This window comes from Rhinolophus ferrumequinum, chromosome X (assembly GCF_004115265.2).
Source record: "Rhinolophus ferrumequinum isolate MPI-CBG mRhiFer1 chromosome X, mRhiFer1_v1.p, whole genome shotgun sequence".
Taxonomy (NCBI): domain Eukaryota; kingdom Metazoa; phylum Chordata; class Mammalia; order Chiroptera; family Rhinolophidae; genus Rhinolophus; species Rhinolophus ferrumequinum.
Window position 1 is genome coordinate 7,027,340 of NC_046284.1, and position 21,946 is coordinate 7,049,285.

The window sequence follows — 21,946 nt, forward strand, 5'->3', positions numbered from 1 at the left end:
GGTCGGCCCAGCCCCGACGGGTCCTCACGCACCCAGTGTACGATCTGATCCATCATTTCCACCGCTTCCATCTGGGTGGGGGCAGGGGTGAGGGGAGGCGGAGGCTGAGGCTGCATCCCACCCAGTGTCGTCCCCGGGGCTCAGCCCTGAGGTGGGAAAGCCCTGTCCTCCCACCTACTCGCAGGACACCTTCCTTCACCAAGGGCCTACTCTGGGCCTGGCCCCGGCTTGGGTGCTGGGGGCCGGGGTGGATCTGCTCCACCCTGCCTCAGGTCTCATGGGGCCCCAGGGAGGAGAGAGAGACCCCTCCCAGCCAGGGAAGGGCATGGAGGGCCTTGGAATGTAAAATCAGCAGGACCTGAGCATGGGAGGATGGGGATTCATTTGCTAATCCCATGTGTGTTTGGCTCTGCAGTTTTTTAAATTGAAGTGTAACCGGCATCCACTAAAGTGCATAGCTTGGTGAATGTAGGTCCCACTTGTGATGACATTTTGGCTACATGTCTGTCTTGCTCTGGTGCTGTCCTTGAGGATAGGGATTATGTCATTCGGTTTTGGAGCTTGGTGTACGTCAGGTGCTCAATAAATGCTTTGTTGAATGAAGGTCAGAAAAGGGGTAAGGGTGAGGGAATGCAGGGTTTTCTGATCTGTCTTGCCTGAAAAAAATTGGGGGCCATGTTCTTTGTTATATATTTAAATAACTATAGCAGTAACAGGTGCTCAGTGGGAAAAAATTCAAACAGCTCACCAATATATTCATCAAACTCATAAATGCATAAATCCAAGAGAAGCCCAAGTACCCTCACCTTCATTAACGGTGGGCAGGGCACTCTTGCCCACATGTTTCTCTCGTCACCAGTGGAATGGTCTCAGGCCAAAGATGCACTTCAACGTGAGGCTAGTGGCAGCCCCAGCAGTCTATTGGAATGAAATGCATTTCAACCCAGCATCCTGAGATGGTCTGGGCCACAGCAGGTGCTCTCAGCGGGGCTGGTGGTGGTGGAAAGTTGAGGCTAAAGAAAGGGTTGGGAGGAGATGCAGCGAGCATCAAAGCAGAAGCCCTCCTTTCTACCTACATGCCTCTTATGAACTGAATGTCTGTGTCCCTCCAAAATTGACACATTGAAATCCTAACCCCCAAGGTGGTAGTATGAGGATGGGGAGGGGATTAGGGCATGAGGACGGAGCCCCTATGACTTATGCCTTTGAATGGAACTTGTGCCCTTGTAAGAGCCCCCAGAGCTCTCTCACCTCTTCCAGGTGAGGACCTCTTCCAGGTGAGGACACAGCAAAATGACAGCCATCTGTGAATCAAGAAGCAGGTCCTCACCAGACACTGGCTCTGCCAGCAACTTGATCTTGCACTTCCAGCCTCCAGACCAATAAATATGAGCAATAAACTTCTGTTGTTTATCAATCACCTGACTTACGGTATTTTTGTTACAGCAACCCAAAAAGATGAAGACAATGCCAGTGGTCCCTCCAAGGTGGGCTGCTGCAATCTGGACAGAAGTGGGTTGGGGCAGAGGGCAGTGGTTGGGAGCCTGGACTAGGGCGAGGTAGGATTCTGGGGACTGTGAACTCCTAGGCTAGCAAAAAACTTCTGGGGGGCTTGAGAGAAGGGTGGTGTCGGAGAAGCTCCAGGGCTCCAGAAGGCAGGGGTACTAGGAGAGGGGCAGAAAGGAACATTCTCAAATCCCTACTAGAGGCCCACTGGGCCCCCAAGAGAAAAGGCCCAGGCGGTCCCCTCCCTGTGGGGCCTGCTATTAGATGTCCAAATGGACCTGTGGCCTTGACCCTTGTACAACTAAAACTTGCCAGAACAGTTTGCATGTTTTAAGGAAAAATAGGTGTAATTCTCAGTAGCAAGCATATCAGGAAACCGGCAAAGCAAATGAATGGTTCTTTCCAAACATCCGGCTTGCAAGGGGAGATGACTGGGCTGGGGGTGGGGCGAGGCATTATCACACCCCCTGCCTATAAACTGCCAGTTGGCAGCGTGATGAGGATGGGACCCTGGAGGGATGACAGAGTCCTTACCTGGGAACCTCCAGGGAGACTGGGTGAGGGGAGTCATGCTCCTTTCTAATGTTGCTCCCTCCTCTTGGGGTACATCATGGCCCACAAAGGGCCCAACCCAAGCACTCCTGGAGCCCACTCTGTACTTATTCTTCCAGGACCAGGCAGGTGACTCCACAGCTGAGCCCTGAGCCTGTTTGCAGGTGGGAGGGTCAGGAAGCCCGAGCCCTCTCCTTACTACCTACCCTTATTGAGGCAATGATCATTAGAGGGCCAGCCACTGGCCACCAAGAGGACCGGCCTCCCCACTCCAACCCCCACCCAGCCCAGAGAGGCTGACCAATTCTCAAGTCCCAGGAGCCACTTCTGTCATCCCACGCCTGGTTCCTAGGGGAGGAGCTTAGGGTCCAGCCTTGTTTTCTGCTCCCACCTGGAATTCAGAGTTAGGGGAAGGCACCTGGCTCAATGACAGGCCCCTTCTGCTACAGGGGATCTCAAACTTCTCGGAAAACCAGCCCTCCCGCATCAGGGTGCCTTCTCTCCCCTCTGGGCCCCAGGAGAGGGCAGAACTCCAGAGCGGGGAGAAAGGCAAGGGAAGAACTGATAAACGAAGCTTTGATAAAATAAGTCAAGACGACCAATGCCATTTCACATATATTTATTGAAATCTACTTGATGCAAGGCACTGTGCTAGATCTGGTAGGGGAATCAGACATGAAGGGCCACCCCTGTCTTCTAAGAGCTCACAATCTAATGGGTGGGGGAGGGTGGGGAGGGCGAAGCTCTAGTGCAAGGCTGATTATAGTAAGTGCCATCAAACAGACAAGTTAAGGAGACTGGGAGGAAGAGGAGTGCCAGCAACCAAAATATGAACTGGGGCGGGACACAGCTACTGTTCTCAGATATGTAAATAACATTGGAGGCCAAATTTCAAGAGACCATTTCTACTTTTGAAAGTAAACACCCAAAAGGATGCAATGACAATGATCAGAATGCAAGTATACAGAGTAATAGAGAAGTTGTTATCAATTCCTCATGTGCTGGATTTGCTGGAAGTAGGGACACACTTCCAAAATCCAGAATATGCTGGATGGGGACTTCACTCGTTTCATGGGGCAAATCTTAGGTCAGTCCAGGAATGATACCCAGACAGAAAAGCATCGGTCACATTCACTGACACTAGAAGGCATAGACTGCTTGCCCATCTTAAGAGAAGAGAATCTAGTACCGCATTTAAACAGGTGTTTACAACAGTGAGGCGGGACTTGGGCCAGGAACTTGGGCCAGGTAGAACACGAGGAAAGCCAGCCACGTGATGCTTCTCAGGAAGCGGCCGAATGACAAAATGCAATTGGCTCTTGACAGACTGCAAAAAACAGAGACCCTCTCAAGCTGGCTCAAGTCAAGAAAGTCTATGGTGGGGACACGAGTGGATGAATGAGAATGAGGGCAGTCGTCAGATGACAATCCAAGAACATAACGAGGCCAGGCCTTCCTCGGGGTGCTGGGATTGAGGCAGCTCTGGGGCGCGTACCAGGAACCATAGATCTTCAAGCCAGTGCTGCCCAATTCCTCTAAATACCGTGTGGCTCCCTCTTTCTTCCAACGCCAACTAGAAACTTCTTAGTTTCCTTGTTTGCAGAACCTGAAAGGCCCGGCCCATCATCTCTAGCCAGTTCTGGGGACTGGTTGCTGCCCTTCAGTCAGGTAGTCAGTGCTGGTTTAATTAATGTGGCCTAGAAGTGGGGGTGGGGGGTTACATGGCACACAACAGGGCCGAAGCCAGGGGCACTTGGAATGCAACACCACGTGAGAAAGATGCCCCCTGTGGTTGGGTGGGTTCATTCTGGAAATGTGAGAGTGGGTATGGCACAACTAATCAATCAACACAGTTAATCTCAAGCAGCAAAAACGGTAAACAATTATTCTTTTGAAAATTTTAGCAAGTATTCAAAACTTTCATAAAAGCAATGGAGGGTTTCTTTCAGAATATAAGAAAAAGATATACTTCTAATGAGAGCCGGCATTCTATGTAACCTAACTGCTCTTCATTTCCCTTGCAAAAGGAATCCATGTGATTAGAAAAGAAAAATGAAATGAGGTAGATACACGAATGCATAGACAAGCACACACGACAGAAAGCTTGATCACATTTTGCATCTGACATAGCAGTATACCTAGAGAATCCCAGGAAATCCACCCCCAAGTTACCAGAGGCAAAAATGGAACTTGGCGCAACTACAGGAAACACGTGAAAGCCACAGACTGCTTGCGTTTGGAGAGAGCATGGACTTCACCTGCAAACACAGTGACGGAAAAGACGCGATCTTTAGTGTTAACTCTGGAAGAGGGTTGGAGAGAAAATGACAGAACTGAGAATGGACAAAAGTAAAGGAGGGTGTCACAGAATGCCAGGACACCATGTCCCGGCTGGGGGAAATGGAGTAGTAGCGACAATGCTAAGTTCCGAGTTAATACTGCATCTGGATCCTTCATAAAACCTGACAAATGCCTAGTGAATGGGCAAGAAATGGCAGAGTACTTGCAGGTATAGGTGCCAGCCTTGCCCATCCGTGGACGTCACTATTCCTTACCCAAATGACACTTGTATCAAACACGTCATAACAGCTTGAAAAGAGAAAACTGCTGAGAGAAAGAAGTAGTGATCTCAGACACAGATTCACAACTACTGCAAGAACTGAAGCCCACAGAGCAAAAGGAATCGCTATGTAACAAGTGCTGTCAGCGGCTCTCCAGCCTGGGGCTCAGGAGGGAGATGTCGCAGAGAGCCACTGGTGTGGCCTGGGGGGCCATTCCAGAGTACCTTCTGGCTAAGGTCAGAGAGGTCACTATGGTACCCTGCTTCCCAGGATTGGGGGCTTCTGGGAAGTGCTGGCCCAGCCGTGGTGGGCCCATCAGAAGGGCACACTTCCTCTCCAGGCCCTCTAGTGCCCCCCAACCCTGGGCACAGCTGCTGGGGAGTCACACCATAGCCCTAGTGTGGCCACTTTCTACCTGCGGGCTCTGCAGGAGGGGCCAGGCTTCTGGCCAGCCCTTGCTGCTGTTCCTCCTGGGGGAGGGTGCTGGAACTGACAGCCCAGCCCCAGGATAACTAGCTTCTATTTCTATGCCACATGGGCCGTCAGAGGGGCATCGTTGCCCTCCAAACCCTTGTTTTATTTCCCCTCCTGGGCACAGCTGCTGTAAGTCACAGCCCAGGCCTGGTGTGGCCAGCTTCTATCACCATGACACGCAGGCCATCAGAGGGGCACAGTTCTTCTCCGAGCCTTTGTTCTGTTGCCCCTCTTAGGTGTGGCTGCAGGAGGTGACGTCAGAACACGTGGGTGAATTTCCCCTAGTTGCCAAAAGTGAAAGCCACCAAACCAACCTCTTTCTTGTTCCAGAGTCATTCGCTAAGAGGAGGATGTGATTCACATGACAGCATCGTCAGGTGAGTCTTCTTGTGTTTGAGATGTCTCTTGGGTGGATCGCTGCTCAGGCACTGAATCCACGCCAGGCATGGCCAAGGCTCCCAGGAGCTCAAAGGATGGCTGGCTGCTGCCAAGACCAAGTGTGGACCACCCCATTAATGTAGGTGAGGCCCAGCCCTGCTGCTGCTGGCGAGGAGCAGTCAGTGTTCTGGCCAGTCTGTGATGGACGTTTCTCTCGCGTGCCTGAGTGGCCAGGTTGGATAGTCAAGTACTGCCCACAGACATGCAGAGTCTGCAACTTGGATGAGGAGTGAGCCTGCTTCTCCGGCCCATTCCCATCCAGCCTGCCCACCTGGCACATTCACCTTCTGGTGGGGCAGGGCTTTCAACGTTTCACTTGTAATTAAAATTCTAGAAGAAAATGTCATCATATCTAACTACTGAAGCAATGAAAGTGTACGATTGAACGGACAACAATGAATGCTTGGATTCGTAAAAATCAAAAGCTTGCATAACAAAAATGTAATAAAAGTGCTACAAAGAGCAAAGCAATAAAATTGGAAAAGAGGTCGTCACAATCGATATAGAAAGAACTGCTGTATAAAGTCAATATATCCAAAGGTAACTTGATAACTGGTCAAAGGAGATGAACGTACCATTTGCATGCAAGAAAACGGAAACAGTATTTAAGTCATTGCATGAGAGAAAGATGATGAGACTAGGAGTCAGAAGGCCTGGGTCCACCCCCAGTTCTGGTACTAATGAGCCATAGAATGACAGCAATAACTACGATGGTGACAGCAGGTACCCTTCACTGAGTGTCCTTCTGTGCCAGGCGTGGCGTCGCAGTCCTCACCATAACCTTAGGAGGTAGTCCTGTGTTCACCTCCGTTTTATAGAGCCGGAAACGGAGGGCTGGAGAAGTACCATCTAGGTCTCTTATGAGGAGAGGCAATCATTCCCCAAATGGAGGCGTCATCTTGAGTCCTTGAGACGTCTCTGTTGCTATGGAAATACTCTCTCAACTCCTTTATTTTGAACGAAGTAGTGCTGCTGAGGACTAGACCCATTAGCCCGAAACAAACCCCAATTAATGCTAGTTTTGGATATGTATGAGAGTCACCAGATTGAATTGGTTTCAGAAAAAAGGATGCAAAAAAAACCAAAACACCAATAATAATAACCTTAGGAGTATGACCTCACAACGACAAGTTTTTGATGCTTCAAAGGCTTTTAAAGGTCATTTGAAAAAGAAAGGACCTGGAGTGGTTATGTTGTAGAGCTACAGGACACATAAAAAAAAACAAAACAACTGTACTAAAGTTACATGAACACGAATGTATGGCTTGGGAAAAAATTTCTAGTGAGAGCTTTGTGCAGGGATTGTCACAGTGCTACATGGCACACAGCTCGGATGGGGAGAAGGCATTAGATGATCTTTGAAACTGATAACTCAAAAGGGGCTCCCAGGTTGGTGAAGACGGTGAGGTCAGAAATGCACGTGAGGAGTTAGAACAAAATAATCTCATGGAACGGAACATGGGGAAAAGGGAGTATTTTCTAAATTAATATATTATTTTATATAATATGTGATTTACAGTATGTATGTATGTATAACTAAATTAATAAATTAAATATTATAACACATTTGCATATTCTATTTACATCCCTAAAAATTTATGAATTCAAGTAGGCCAAAAGACTTTGGGGCAATCTCTTCGGGAAAGTCGGACTCACATTATATTGACGCCATCATTGACCAGCTCTGTGTCTCAGTTTCCCTGAGGTGGGAGGTTGGAGGCGAGGACCGACAAGCCCCCTCTTTACCCCCGCACATCCGGGTGTGTTCTCTCATTCTCAGATTCAAGACCTGCAGATTTAAATCCCTTGAAGGTACTTTATGCCCATTAAACTAGCCAAAATCAATTAAAATGGAAAAAGCTACTCTCGAGAGGCAAAATGGGAAACGTACACTTATAAATTGCTGGTGGCAGTATAAATTGGTTTCAACATTTCTGACAATAAAATATATAAGCGCTACAAAACTGTTCATCTCCTTTGACTCTGCCATCCCACTCCAGGGCTCCAGGCTCCTGGAGGAACCCGGTGACAGCTGAGGGGCTGCGGGCCTCATCTACTCATGGTGGGTTGGCTGATGCTTCTGCAGCGCTGACCGCCTCTTGAACACACGGCCACATTCACTGCACTCACAGCGTCTTGCTCCACTGTGGGTCCTCCGATGGCGACTCAGGCCTGAGCTCCGCCGGAAGGCCTTCCCACACTTGTCACACTCGTAGGGTTTCAGTCCGCTGTGGATCCGCCGGTGTTTAATGAGATCAGAGGGCCCCCGGAAGGCCTTGCCGCAGTCGCCGCACACGTAGGGCCGCTCCCCGGTGTGGATCCGCTGGTGCTCCAGGAGGCTGGAGCTCTGCCGGAAGGCCTTCCCGCACTGGCCGCACTCGTACGGCTTCTCGCCTGTGTGGATCCGCCGATGCTTAGTGAGCTCGGAGCTCCTGCGGAACAGCTTGCCACAGTGGGGACATCCATAGGGCTTGGCCCCACTGTGGATGCGCTGGTGCTCGGCCAGGCCATTGACCCCTCGGAAGGACTTGCCACAGTCGTCACAGTCGAAGGGCAGGTGGCCAGTGTGCATTCGCTGGTGCTTGAGAAGTTCCTGGCGATCCAGGAAATCCCTGCTACACGCCTTGCAGGCAAAGGGCTTTTCCAAGATGTGAAGCTTCTGATGGTGAAAGAGGTGGGTGTTCACCTTGAAGGACCGCCCACATTCTTCACAGTCAAAAGGCTTCTCTCTGCTGTGGACGCGCAGGTGTTGGCTGAGGCCTGCGTTCTTCTTAAACCTTTTCCCACATTCCTCACACTCGAAAGGTTTTGCCTCCTTCTCTATTTGCTCCCTGTTCTCCATGGCTTCATCGACAGCCCGACTTGGGCCAGGCCGGGGCTCTGCAGCCACATGGCTCTTCCGGTGCTCATTGAACTCTGAGATCCCCCTAAAGATCTTCCCACAATCGCCACACTCCCAGCTCTTCACCTCACTGTGAATTCTTTGGTGCTGCACAAGGAGTACCTTAAGCCGAAAGGCATCCCCGCACTCTTTACAGGCAAAGTGATGTTCTATGGGCAGATTCTGGGGGCTCCCTCCCCTCCCCTCAGAGTCCCCATTCTGTTTGACCTCAGGGCTAGGCTCACTGGCCCTCGGGGAACTCGTGGATGCCATCTCCTGTGGCTGGGCTTCTTCACCCATCGTCCGGTGTGGAGTCACGAAGATGTTTTCTGAAATGAGAACCACAAAACACTGCAGTCTGCAGAGGAAGGAAGGAAGCTATGCTACCTCGTCAAGCATTGCTTTCCTCCTGAGACAGCTGCTGAGCACCGGGCCTGGAGGCCACCAGGGCAGGACAGCTGGGGCCCATCCCGCTGGAAGCAAGGACCATAGAGGGAAGGAGCAGAAGGGCCCAATTGCTGGACACTCTGTACAAAAGTGGTCGGGAGGAGGTCTCCCCTTCTGCCTGAGGGGCAGCCACACCCTCTCTCCAAAGGTTCAGCTGGGCCTCCCCCATGATTTCCTCCCACTTCTTTAGGATTCCTTTTCACTTACCAGAATATTTAGCTCGATCTGTGTTAAGGGTCTGACACTAACAGCACGTGTCTTTGCACCAGGTGAGAGACCAAAAGAGAATTCCAAACAGGAACTCCTGCTTGTGGAAAAGGCAACGGGTTATGGCGGGCAGTCAAGAGATGATGTCAGAACAGTACGGGGAGAGGGCAGGGCCTTCAAAGGAGAACCCCTCAATATCCAAAGCCTGGGTTGGCTGTGACCTTAGGAAGTCATTCATCCAATTCAAATCCCTTTCCCAAGGGCCGGCTCCTTCCAGGGGCTGGATGAGGCAGGCTCTGGGCCCACCTGGGTGGAGCGTCAGGTTGTCGTCCCGTGGAGCTGACCCTCCCTTTCTCCAGATCCACCCCCTCAGGGCCCACACACTGAACTTCACGCTCTTGCACAAGCCCACATTCAACCCCAGCAGTCTAAGAGCCCTCCCCACCTCACACGCACAGCGCGATGGTGCACAGGAGCTTGCTGTTGTCAACCTCTCTTCTCAGCAGCAAACTCAGCATAAATATGGCCATGCAATTTCCATCATTCAGGTTAAAAAGCATTCTAAATTAGAGTGGTTCTCATTTTGTTCTCATTTCTTTCCCAAGAAAAGACCAAGGGGGCTTCTTTCCGTGCCATTAGGAGTTGGCGGTGGGGGGGAGGGGGCTGCAACTTTCAGATGTCGGGTGTGGCAGACCCTTTGTATTTCCTTGCAGCCCATCACTGGGGAGCACAGCCACCTCATCCCACTCGTGCTGCATAGGACCACGAAGCTGGTGAAAGGGCTGGGGGTGCCCTTACTCACGGAAGTCACGTTCCCGTAACACGCCAGTGTCCTCTGCTCAGTGTCCAGCGTCAATCACTCCCTTTTTGTGAGGCACTATGCCAAGTCATCAAATGTCAGTGAATCCTGAAAAAATTAAAAGGGATAACCAGTCCTTCCATCCATTCTAGACTGACGCAGAGGCAGCACCAGTAATACCAGGGACATGACGCGAGGGTCTGGAGTGGGTGTCCCTTGCTAACATGGAAATCTAACCACAGGTGTCAAGAAGTCCTGGAAAGAAAACCAGACCAAGTGCCAGGAGACCTGGGCCGTGGCCCTGGTCTCCCACTGTCTTCCGAAGGGACCTATACTTCATCACTTTCCGGGATTGAAACTCAGTTCCCCCAGCAGTATGATGGGGGTTACAAGCCCAGCAGGTATCCACTCCTAGGCAGAATCTAGGCAGAGAAGTGGAGGGAAGGAGGGAGGGAGGAATGAAGGGAGGGAAGACAGCAGCTGGGGTTCAGGCCCTGCCTTGTGTCATACTGGGGCAAGAGGTGAGGCTAAGGCCAGAATTTGGGAGCAATGACAGATCCCCAAGCCAGGCAGAGGGAAGCACAGCTCATCTCTCATCTGGGCCTCCAGCAACTCAAGAGGGCCGGTGAGGACCTGGTTTCCCAGGACTCAATCCTGGGGAAGGGAAAGACCCTGTGGGGGAGGGGCACAGGAGGAGGAAAGTGAAAAGAGCCCTGAGTGACAGCAGCCCTGCCTCTGGGTCCCCTGGGATGAGACTGGCAATTTCCTTTTCCCCGGTTTTATATCTTGTTGAGCCTTCTCTTGCACAGCAGCTGAATGACAAGCCAGAGCCTAAGTGTGCCTAAGAAAACATACCCCAAACGGCAGAGAAAGTGAGCTGGCAAAGAATGAATACAGGCAGGTCAGAGGGAGCCTTGACAAGACAAATGAATGTTAGTTCCTCCAGGCATAGCCGGGAGAAGACGGAGAGCTGATGGCAGGGAGACTGCCTCTCAGAGACAGGCCGGCCACAGGCCTCCTAGCAGCCAGCGTGAAGAGATCAGTGCTCACTCACTGCCCGGGAAGGAAGCGTTCCCAAAATAATATTGGGAGAAATAATTAGGAAGTCAGAGATTCTTTCCAAATTTGTAAGAGCAACAAAAACCGAAATCGGGCCACTAGAGGGAAGAGAGGCAACCAAGGGCAGGAGCCAGGGTTTTCTGACCAGCAGCAAGGCCATTTAAAGGTCACATCCCATCTCACGGAAACTATCTGCCAGGTGACAATGAGACAGCTGCAGCTGCAGACAAGAACATTTCTGTGGGGGCGGCCGGATGGCTCAGGTGGTTAGAGCGCGAGCTCTCAACAAGGTCACCGGTTCAATATCCGCATGGGATGGTGGGCTGCGCCCCCTGCAACTAAAGATTGAAAACGGCGACTGGACTTGGAGCTGATGGGCCCTGGAGAAACACACTATTCCCCAATATTCCCCAATAAAATTTATTTTAAAAAATTTACTTTATCAAAAAAACAAACATCTCTGTGATACATTCAACAAAAGGAAAAGTCGAAAAAAAGTTGGAAAAAGAAGCCTCAAAGATCTTCAAACACTAAGTTGTTAAAGAAAAGGTTTGAGCTATATGTGTACGTTACCTTTTTCTTCCAGATTGCAAAATGTGTGAAATACTGTCAGATCCTACCAGACATGTGTGCATCCCCTGCCTCCAACTTCAGTGAGTTCAAAGAACCAGGAGCACAGTTTCTGTTCTGAGGTCAGGTCAATTCAATTCATAATTAAATGAAAATGAAAAGGAAGCATTTTTACACCAGCGCAAGGAGTGCAAAACTCAGATATTCCAGCAGGAAACACTTTTCCATACAATTAGATGCTATGTTAAAAGGATGGATGGACGCTGCCACTTCTGGCTATGATGGAGTAACAAGGGCAAACAATGTGAAAACTGGACAAAATCGATGTGAAACAACGGTTTTAAAGGCATTGGACAGCAGGCAGGGCAGGATCAGATCCTCCAGAGAAGAGAAACAAACGAGGTGAGCCTTATCATTGCCTCAGTTCTCTGTCTGGAGGCAATTTCCAGATTGAGAGTGTTGGGGAGGGGAACCCAAACAGAGCTTGGGGGCTTCATCAAGACACAGACCAGCGTTCAAGGCAGCTGAGGCAGCTGGAAGTTCCAAAGCAGAATTCCAGAAAGGAGGGAGCTATACAGAACAAAACTCCAGAAGGCTCCCTTTGAGTCTTACCCTGACTACTAAGCCATGCATACATAGAGTGAAACCCCAAAAGACTGGGAAAAGCATGGCCAGGAATCTGTAAGCCAAACAATTCCCAAGATACATAAAGGTAGGGAAATGTCCAGGGTCCAACCAGGACACGTAAAGGTAGGGAAATGTCCAGGGTCCAACCAGGACACGTAAAGGTAGGGAAATGTCCAGGGTCCAACCGACCAGAAAAGAGTCCCCTGTGATCACCTGGGGGTTATTCAGTAAATAAACAAAGGAAAAAGAACAGATGGGCCAGACAGAAACAAACAGCAAGATGATCAATTGAAATCCAGCCATATGGATAATTAAGTTAAATGCAAATGGACCCAATGCTCCAATTAATAATCCCCAAGTCATAAAAAGAGGGAGAGGGGAAATGACGAGTGTGGCTCAGAGCGCTGGAGACCTTCCTGAAGAGTCTTAGGACTCAGAGCAGGAAGAAAACTGGAGAGCTTAGGTATGAAATCAACAGGTGGCAGAAAAGCAATAAAAAAAAAATCCCATAAAATAAATCAAAATCAACACGTGGCCAATGCAGGATGACAATGTAGCAGATTACAAGAAAGCGAATCCGTCACAAAAGGCGCAGACAGAGAGTAACTGTGAAAAAATCCAACGACGGTAGGGGAAGGGGGGAGAAGGCTAAGTATTTGTATTTTCGGAGAAAAAAAAGGAAGAAACGGACAGTGACTCGTAGCTAACATGAGCACACCTATTCGGCAATGTGTGCCACACTGGGGGTGGAGCCCGTGTCTAGAATGGTCTGCTTTGTTTCTGTAACGTGTGAATTTTTAGTCACTAAGCTGCATTTCTTTGAAAAACAGAGAGAAGAACAATTTTCAAAGATGTGGGTAGACTTTGGATCAGCATGCAAGAAGGCAGGGCTGAGGCAGGCCAAGGAGACAACGGGAAATGGCCCTCAAAGCTGGGCAACATCCACGCGGGCAAGGCAGGCACAGTGAGAAAGGCTAGCAGGAACCCGAGGTTGACTTCCTGGGCTCGTCCCCCACGCTATCAGTGCCATGGACAGGTGTGAACAGGCCTCCTTTTGCCCCAAGGTCCACAGAAGCCCCATTCCCATCTTTAACCGGCTGCCCAGCAGCCTAGCCCTCTGTGTCCCACTGTCACCTAGGCAGGGCCCTCTCTGAGAAGTTGGATTCTCCTGGCATTTGACGTCTGGTTTGATGTTGGCTTCCAATACAAAACGAACTGTTCATAGATTACTTATACGATTTATTTTTAAAAATTTACTTCCAATTGACATGGAGGTTTTGCTGTCAAGTGGCATGGGGGAGTACACCTTGCACTCACCTTCTGGGAAAGATGGTCTGTTATAAATCCTGTCTCACTGCCGTCAGGCCAGAGACCTAAGGCCTTAAGCCTCTACAAGGCTCTGGACCAGCCCACCAAGCCCATATTCTGCACCTCAAATCTCAGTCATTGCTTCCAGACACTCGGACCTTCATTCTTCCTAGCTATGCCAAGGAGATACCCCTCAGGGCCTCTGAACCTGACATACGTGGCTTCTTCTAAGAATCTGGGCCTCACTCAAGTGTCACCTCCCCAAAACGTCTTTACTCTCCAGTCTCATCTGGGTTTACTCATAACACTGTCCACTACCTAAAACTTATCTTCTGAAAGTGCTTGTTTTTCCCTGACTCTCCCCAGGAGAAATCCCACCTCCCAGAGGACAGGGGCCTTCTCTTTCTTGGTCACCCTGATCCCCAACCCTGCAGCAGCTCCTGGCACCGAGGGGGCATGTAATAAACTGAGGGAGAGGGGCGTGTTAAGTGGAGCTGACTTCCATTTACAGAGCACCCAGTACAGGGTTGGCACTGCTTCTCCCTTCGCTTAATTTAATTATCGCAACCTGTATTACTACGCCTTACAGAGAAGTAAGTCATGGATCCAAGAGGTTAAGTAACTTGCCCAAAGTCCAGCTCCCAAGATTTGCACCTTTTCAAACCATACCAAAGAGAGAAATAATATGAAACCCTCTAACACCAGAGGACAGGCAGTCATGGAGCATCCCCACAGCCTAATGGATACACATACCATTTCTCTCTCCCTCACTCTGTTCTTCCAAGCCATCCACATTTAATTGAGGAAATCCTCCTGAAGTGTTCCATTTAATTGAGCGGATCCCACTGAAGTGTTTTTACTTAATTGGCCTGATTAACTGTTGAAATCCTGGAGTCACAACCCCCAAGTGAATCATTCATTATCCCTTCCTGGGTAGCAACAGGAATGGCCCTTCCAGTACCAGGCTTGCCCAGGGGACTTCATGGGAGCACACTTCAGATCGCCACCCACAGCAATAGAGCCCACGGACACACAGAGACCATTTAGAAGGTGCTCATAAAAACAGGAGGGAAAACCTGAGCCCTGATTTCATAAAAGGAAGGCAAACTGCATAATTAACCAAGTGTATCGGGTAAAAGTTTTAGGAGAAGCCAAGAAAGAGCATTAAAAAAGATAATACACATTAACCCCCGCTGCAGTTAAAAATAAAATTATCATCAATCCCAGAGACAATCTGATCATTTAGAAGACATGTTGCACAAGTGTTCTACTTTAAAATGGTGGAACTAATCTGGAAAAAAAGCTGGACGCTGTGACCAAAGTGACAAAAACAGGTGTCCACTGCCTTCCAAAAGTTAACCTTGGGGGAGCAAGGTCAAAGCAATTCCAGGCAGAATATGAAAACCATTGTAGTGCAACCAACGGAGACAGAGGGTCAGGCTGGCCTTCAACGTAAGTCACCGTGGAAAAGCATGCTCCGAATCTCATCAGGTGTGCTCCTATCCCCAGCCGGGAAATGGAAATTTGGACAAAGACATGGGAAAACAAATCTCTGCCTCTCACTATAAATAATATTCTCTTCCTTCTTTAAGTGAGATGTAAAGTGTGGTCTAACGACCACACGCTCTCAGACAGCAAAGGCCCTTTCAAGGCTGACTCCAGAGTCCACCCTGAACCTAGTCAAGTGCTGTGGCCACTGCAGGTGTTTCATGAACACAGGGAATCTGAAAAACCATGCTTCCTAAAACACAAGAGCTCACGGAACAAATGTTCCTGATAGCACTTTAGATGGCAATGTAACTTTTAACCAACTAATTCAAATTGAATTCTCCGTAGGGAATCAGGAACATTGAAAGAACCACAATAACCATTGCACTTTGATCAGAAAGTCAGAGTTGAATTCAATGGAGACAAAAATCAACCTGTGTCATAAAAAAGTCAAGAATTAGGTGTCTTCTGGTGACCTCTGAGCTGAGAACACCTCCTGGGGAGGGGGGTCTGGCTACTAGTAAAGACTGCTCTGGAGCCTAAAAGATCCGTGTTTGACCGATTCCGTGGCACAAATGGCAAACAGCCAAACAACCTGCTTGGCAGGTGCTGTCTGTCCCCAGACAGTGGGGGCAGGAGACAGGCAGCAAGGCCACTCAAACTAGATCAATCTGGCAGCTTCCAAGGGGTGCCAGAAACACCTGGACTCCCTGGAGTATCTAGATAAGGACCTGTAACAGCATATCCTCAGACCCGTGAAGACAAGAGGTGGCTCATGGTGTTCAGTTTGGTTCTGGGGCAGAGCAAAAATGCCCTGAGGGGGGATTTTTATAGGGCACACAAGAGACCTCTATCTTCAGCATCTAATTCAGATGGGTGCTTTCAGCTCCCTCTCCCATCCAAATGATCACCTGGATTCCCAATTCTCCTTGCTGGATATTTGTTTTCCCTTGGGTCGTGTTGCTTAGACTGAGGAAACTGTCTCTGGGCAAAGATGGTTCGGTGACACTGGCATATATGAAAATATAGCCACGTCCACAACGGAAACAATACTTCCCACCATCTTGTGTCTCCACCCCTGGGGCCTTCTAACAGTATGGCCAGTTTTAAGGCCTGCAGCTATGGTCTGTAAACACTTATCCAAAAGGGCACACAGGGATAGCTCATCGTGTTTTGGAACAATTCTGATTCTGAGCAATCAGTCAAGCAGGTAAGGCCCCACCTGTTGTGCTGAAATAATTCAGGGGGACAGAAGCAGACCTGGGAACATGTCGTTTTGGGTCATGAGTGGTCAACCAAAGGACAGGCTGACACTGAACACACCCTACACAATCCAGATCCTCTCCCCTCCCAGGCAAAGCCAGGACACTAAGCTGAGCCAGGCCTGGCCTTCACCTACTCTCCACCTGTTGGGCCAGGATGTGGCCCTGAAGGCCCCATTTGGGCGCACCCTATACTGTGCAAATGCAATGCTGCTAGAAGTGGCAGAATCCTAACGGGCCAAAAGAGAGGGTGTTTCACCAGGAAAGTCTGTTTCTCTCGGGATGTTTGTGTCTGTGTGTGTCTTTTTCTGTGTGTGTGGGTGGGAGGCATCTGTCTCCATCTTCCCCAGTTTTCCTCTCTTACTCTGCCTGGGCACCTGCCCCTCTCTGTTTAGGTTTCCATTTTCTTTCCCTTCTATAAAAAGCCAGAAGGTGGACCAGAAGGAGATTTTATAGTGTCTGTTGTACTTAATTAAGGAAAGGTTTATGTTCCCATTTCCCCAAGAAGGTGCATGGCATCTTAGTAAAAACAAAAATAAACCCTAAGTGTAGGTCATACTGCCCTGGAGAGGAAAGATTCTAAATCGGGGTGGGGGTGCTGTGTAAATCCCAAGGGACCCTGGCCCATTTGGGGAACCCAGGCAGGTTAGGGCCAGCGCTGAGATCACTGGGTTAGAACCCTGGTTGGGGTTTGCTAAGAACTCAAGGGACACAGTAGCAGGTATGGGTGGGACCAAGGGAGCCCACATTTCCAACCAGCACTTGGCCCCCCTTAGCACTGGGCCATCTAGAATCTGGAAGCTTCCTTGCCTCCGCTCAGCAGACAATATTCCAGCCCATGAGCCTTCTGAGTGGGATCCCACTGTGCTGTCAGACTTCTAGCAAGAGAATTCACACTTTCTAGTGATTTCCCCAAGGGTCTCTCATCCAAAGAAGGCTGGAAATCACTGCTTAATAGGAGTCAAAATAGAGATCCAGGGAAGTTTTTGGGGAATGGACTGGACTGTGCCAGGCACAGTGGAAGCTGCTTATACTTAAGGCCCAATGGGGGAAGAGAGGGTGGGGGTTGGGGTGAGGCAGCATTAGTGCCCAGAGCGGGTGCTGTTCTAGCAATCCCATCTGAAATCCTTTGGTAAAGGAAAATGTCGGGTCTGTGGCTGAAGTAGTAGTTCACTGACCAAGGACACTGGAGGGGGCCGGTGGCTGGGCTAGGCAAACGCTGGCTGGAGGGTGTCAGTTGAAACAGGGTGGGACCTCCGGGAAGAGGGCCAGGATTTTGGGGGGGGGTGGTGATTGAAAGGGACCATGGGCTTTGGGCGGCAGGCTAGTGTGTGTGGGGGAGGATGGAAAAAGACATGTAATTAATCACCCAAATATAGACTAAAGGAGGCAGCAAAGGAGTTTGGGGGGGGGGGCTGGAGCAGGAGATGATGGCCCCCAGAAGGGTGACAGAAAAAGCCCTGTTCAGACCTGAGGGCCTTGAGCTCCTCTTCACCCAGCAAGGGTTGCCCCTCCCCCTCCCTCACGCCGCTCGAGCTCTAGCGCCCCCATCCTCCCTGCCAAGCTGAGGATCGACCCCCACCCAAAAGGAAAGGAGGGACTCCACCAGAAGGGACCGTCCACAGCTAACTCACCCAGCGCCCCTAACTGTGGCTCAGCCCCTCCCCCAGACTGGGGAGAAGACCTTTAAAAACCCAAACCAACGCCCCCTCCCCCTCGGCCTCCGTTACGCTTGGGGCAGCAGTCCCCTGCTTCCCACACTGACCCGTTCCCACCCCTTAGCGTCTTCCAAAAAGCAGCGTAGGCTTCGACACGTCCGCGATTCCCGCCCCTGACCGCCGCCCCCCGCCCGCCGTGGGAAGGCCTTCGGGCCTCCTCGTCTCCGCCAGACGCGCGCGACCCGTTTCCCCCTCCGGCTAGCCCAGAGACGCCCCCCCTAAAAGGCTTGACCGTCCCCCGCCTCCACCGCACACTCTCCGAAATGCCCCAACCCCGCACACTCCCGGGTCATCCCTCTGCGATCCTCCCGCGGCCCAAAGAATCACCTCGGCCCCTGCACATTCACCCCGCGGCCCGCGCACTGTCCCGGGCTTCTAGGACATCTTCTCGCGGCCCAAATGACCATCCGTCTCTACACACCCTCCCGCGCTCCGCGCACATCTTCCCGTGGCCCGCACGCTCACCTCAGCCTGGAGCCGGCCTGGCACGGAGCAGCGCTGGCACGACCCAGGCAGGCCCGGCGTGGCAGGAAGCGCCACGGAGCCGCCCGCGCCCGGCCGAGCCCAGCAGCCCCTCAGCGCGTTTCCGGAGCCGCGGGCGCCGCTGGGGGTAGTGAGGGAGAGAGGCCCCGCCCCATCCCGACCCCGCCCGGCCTGCCGATCCTGATTGGACCGGCGAGGGGGCGGGGCGGGAGGGGGCGGGACGTGAGGCCCGGGGGAGGGTCGGGCCAGAGCCTCAGGGAGTCACGCGCGCGTGGCCGAAGCCTGGGTGGAGGGGAGAGAAGGGGAATGAATGAATGAATGAATGAATTAATGAATGAACGAACGAACCGACCAGCCCACGAAAAAAGGAAAGGATGTAAAGGACCCCTACCCCTTGGGCTCCTTCTGGAAGGGGATGAGGGCGGGGAGACAGGAAAGGCAGGCGAGGTAGATCAAAGTCAGCCCCCGCTGGAGGGGTCAAAGCACCTCACTGAGTCACCAAAGATGTGAGGCCTGGCTGAGCCAGGCACTGAGAATACATCTGTGAGCAAAATCAGGCCTCATCGCTGCCTTTGGCGCCTAAGAGCTAGTGCGTGTGTGCGCGCGCGCATGCGGGCGCACACACACACACACACACTTGAGGGGTTAGGGGTGGAGGAGAAACGCAATTGAGTTAATTTCAAAACAACAGGTCATGCTGGGAAGAAAAAGAACAGGATTCTTGGATCCGGGGTATTGGAAGTAGCGACAGCTAGTTCCAGATGAATTTGCTGCCAGTCGACCAAAATCTAGGAAACTGCAGCCGCCCTGCAGTGTGCTAAGCCCGTCGATGCTTTCCTGAAAATGCCTGTTTCGAAAGGAAGATGGTAATCAACAAGGACAAACATACAACATATAAGAGTTATCAGATCAGTGAAGAACATCAATTCGGGTGATGTTTGGGAGTGAAGGCTGGGGGAGTTTAGTGAGGCTACAGTTGAGATGAGACTTGAGTGACAAGAGGACTCAGCCGTGTGAAAGTTGTTGAAGACAGGAAGAGTGTCCACAGTAAAAGGAACAGCAAGTGCAAACCCCCCGCGACAGAAGCAAATTGGCTATGTTCCAGGATCAAAAGGAAAATGCTGGAGTGCAGTAAGTAAACCAAGGGAAAGAAGAGTCACGCTGGAGGGGTGGTGCCAGGCACTGAAATTAAGTCTGAAGGACGGGATCTAACTTTTTGCTTCATGTTTTTAATTAATAAGAATTCAATGCTTTATTCGAAATAATGATTATAACCAACTTCTTGATTTTTAAATTCATTTTAACCATTTTATCCATTAGATGCTAAAAACTTTTTTCTTATGTTCCCGCCACATTTTATTATGAAAACTTTGCAACATACAGATCAATCAAAAGATTTGTACCCACGTACCATTATGCTCTACTTGCTTGATTGCAGGGTCATCCTCACTTCAAAGTAAGTTGCAGACATCAATCAGTACACTTCACCCCTAAACACTTCAACACACATAACATTAGCTGAAGATCGATAACTATTCACTGTTCTTTTTGGGTTTTGGTGGTAAAATTTACATACAGTGAGACACTCGCATTTTAAATGCCCCATGCTGTGAGTTTTGATAAATGCATACTCCAAACTCCTGTCAAGATGCAGAACACGATCGACACCCCAGAAGTTCTCCTTGTGCCCCTTCCGACTGTCCTCACTACAATCCCACACAGGCAACCACTGTTCGAATTTTTTCCCACCATAGATTACTTTTGCCTATTTGAGAACTTCATGTGAATGGAATCATATAGTATGTATTATTTTGTGTCTGGATTCTTTCATTTAGTATGATGATTGTCAGACTTACATATGTTGTTGAATGTATTATTGCTCTTTTCCTTTTATTACTGAGGAATATTTCATTGTTTGGATTGGATATATTTAAGTTGTTTTATTCACTCACCACTTTATGATCTGGGTGGTTTCCGTTTGGGGCTACTATAAATAAAGCTACTGTGATTATTTGTGTACAAGTTCATGTAGACATATGCTTTCATTTTACTCGGGTAAGTACCTAGAAAGGGAATTGCCACGTCATAGGATAGTTGCTTTATAAAGAACTGCCAGAATATTCTCCAAAGTGTGGTACAATTTTATACTCCCACCAGAAATGTATGAGAATTCCTTTAATTTCCAATCCTCCTCATCATTTGGAGTTGTCAGCATTTATTTTTAGCCATTTAAGTGGGTGTGAAGTGGTAACTCATTGTGATTTGAATTACCATCTCCCTGATGACTAATCATGTTGAGCATTATGTTTTTTGTGTGTTTTTTTTTAAGTTTTTTTTTTAATGTGCTTACTGGTCATTTCTCTAGCTCCCTTCGGGAAATGTCTGTTTAAATAGCTTGCCCATTTTTATGAGATTGTTTGTCTTTTTATTGTTTACTTGTAGGTGTATTTTTGCAAAAACGAGATTTTTGAGGTATACCGTGTTTCCCCGAAAATAAGACCTAGCCGGACAATCAGCTCTAATGCGTCTTTTGGAACAAAAATTAATATAAAAATTATTATATGTTATATAATATAAGATATTATAAGACCAGGTCTTAATTTTTGCTTCAAAAGACGCATTAGAGCTGATTGTCCGGCTAGGTCTTATTTTCAGGGAAACACGGTATTTGACATTTGATAACCTGGACATTTTTAAACTGTATAATCTAATACGGTTTGACATGAAACCATGACCACAATCAAGGCAATAAACATACCCATCACTCTCAAAGTTTCCTTGTGTTCTTTTGTAGTCCCTCTCTCCTGTTTCTTCTTGCTGTTCTCATCCTCAAGCAAGCACTGATCTACTTTCTGTCACTATAGGATAGTTTGCATTTTCTTGAGTTTTATATAAATGGAATCATATAATAAGCATTGTTTTGCATTTGGCTCCTTTCACTCAACAAAATTATTTTGGGATTCATCCATATTGTTGCATATACCAACAGTTCATTCATTTCTATTGCTGAATAATATTACATTGTGTGAATGTACCATAATGGGTTTATCTATTCAGTGGTTGATGGACATCTAGGTTGTTTCCAGTTTGAGGTAACTATAAATAAAGCTGCTATGAACATTTGTGTACAAGCCTTTATATGGACATATATTTCTTTTTATCTTGGGTAAGTACCAAGGAGCAGTACGGCTGACAATATACTAGAGATACATTTAACTTTTTAAAAAACTACCAAACTGTTTTACAAGGTGGTTGTACCATTCTATATCCCCACCAGCAATATAGGAGTGTCGCACATTTTTGTCAATACTTGGTATGGTCAGTCTTTTTAATTTTAGTCATTCTAATAGGTGTATAGTGTAATCTCATTATGGTTTTAATCTGGTTTTCTTGACTAGTGATGTTGAGCATATTTTCATATCCTCATTAGCCGTCTGTATATCTTTGGTGAAGTGTCTGCTTAAACCTTTTGCCCATTTTATTATTATTGGGTTGTTTGTCTTCTTAGTAAGTTGTAAGAGCTCTTTATATATTCTAGGTATAAGTCTTTTGTCGGGTATATGCTT

The 21,946-nt window shown here is 49.1% G+C and overlaps 1 protein-coding gene across 2 annotated transcripts; it reads right to left on the reverse strand.

Annotated features, from left to right (window-relative positions):
• Window positions 1–2,667: 2,667 nt before the first annotated feature.
• On the reverse strand, window positions 2,668–18,499 carry ZNF275 (zinc finger protein 275). 2 transcript variants are annotated; one of them, XM_033114057.1, is made up of 4 exons: window positions 18,363–18,499; window positions 9,869–9,973; window positions 9,067–9,163; window positions 2,668–8,741 (listed from the first exon to the last, which is right to left on the reverse strand). In XM_033114057.1, exon 4 carries the CDS (start codon window positions 8,710–8,712, stop codon window positions 7,585–7,587), a length of 1,128 nt encoding a protein of 375 aa, XP_032969948.1. In that variant the 5' UTR covers window positions 8,713–8,741; window positions 9,067–9,163; window positions 9,869–9,973; window positions 18,363–18,499; the 3' UTR covers window positions 2,668–7,584. The 2 variants fall into 2 exon arrangements, with proteins under 2 accessions (XP_032969948.1, XP_032969958.1); XM_033114067.1 differs by having other exon boundaries at window positions 9,865–9,973.
• Window positions 18,500–21,946: the final 3,447 nt, after the last annotated feature.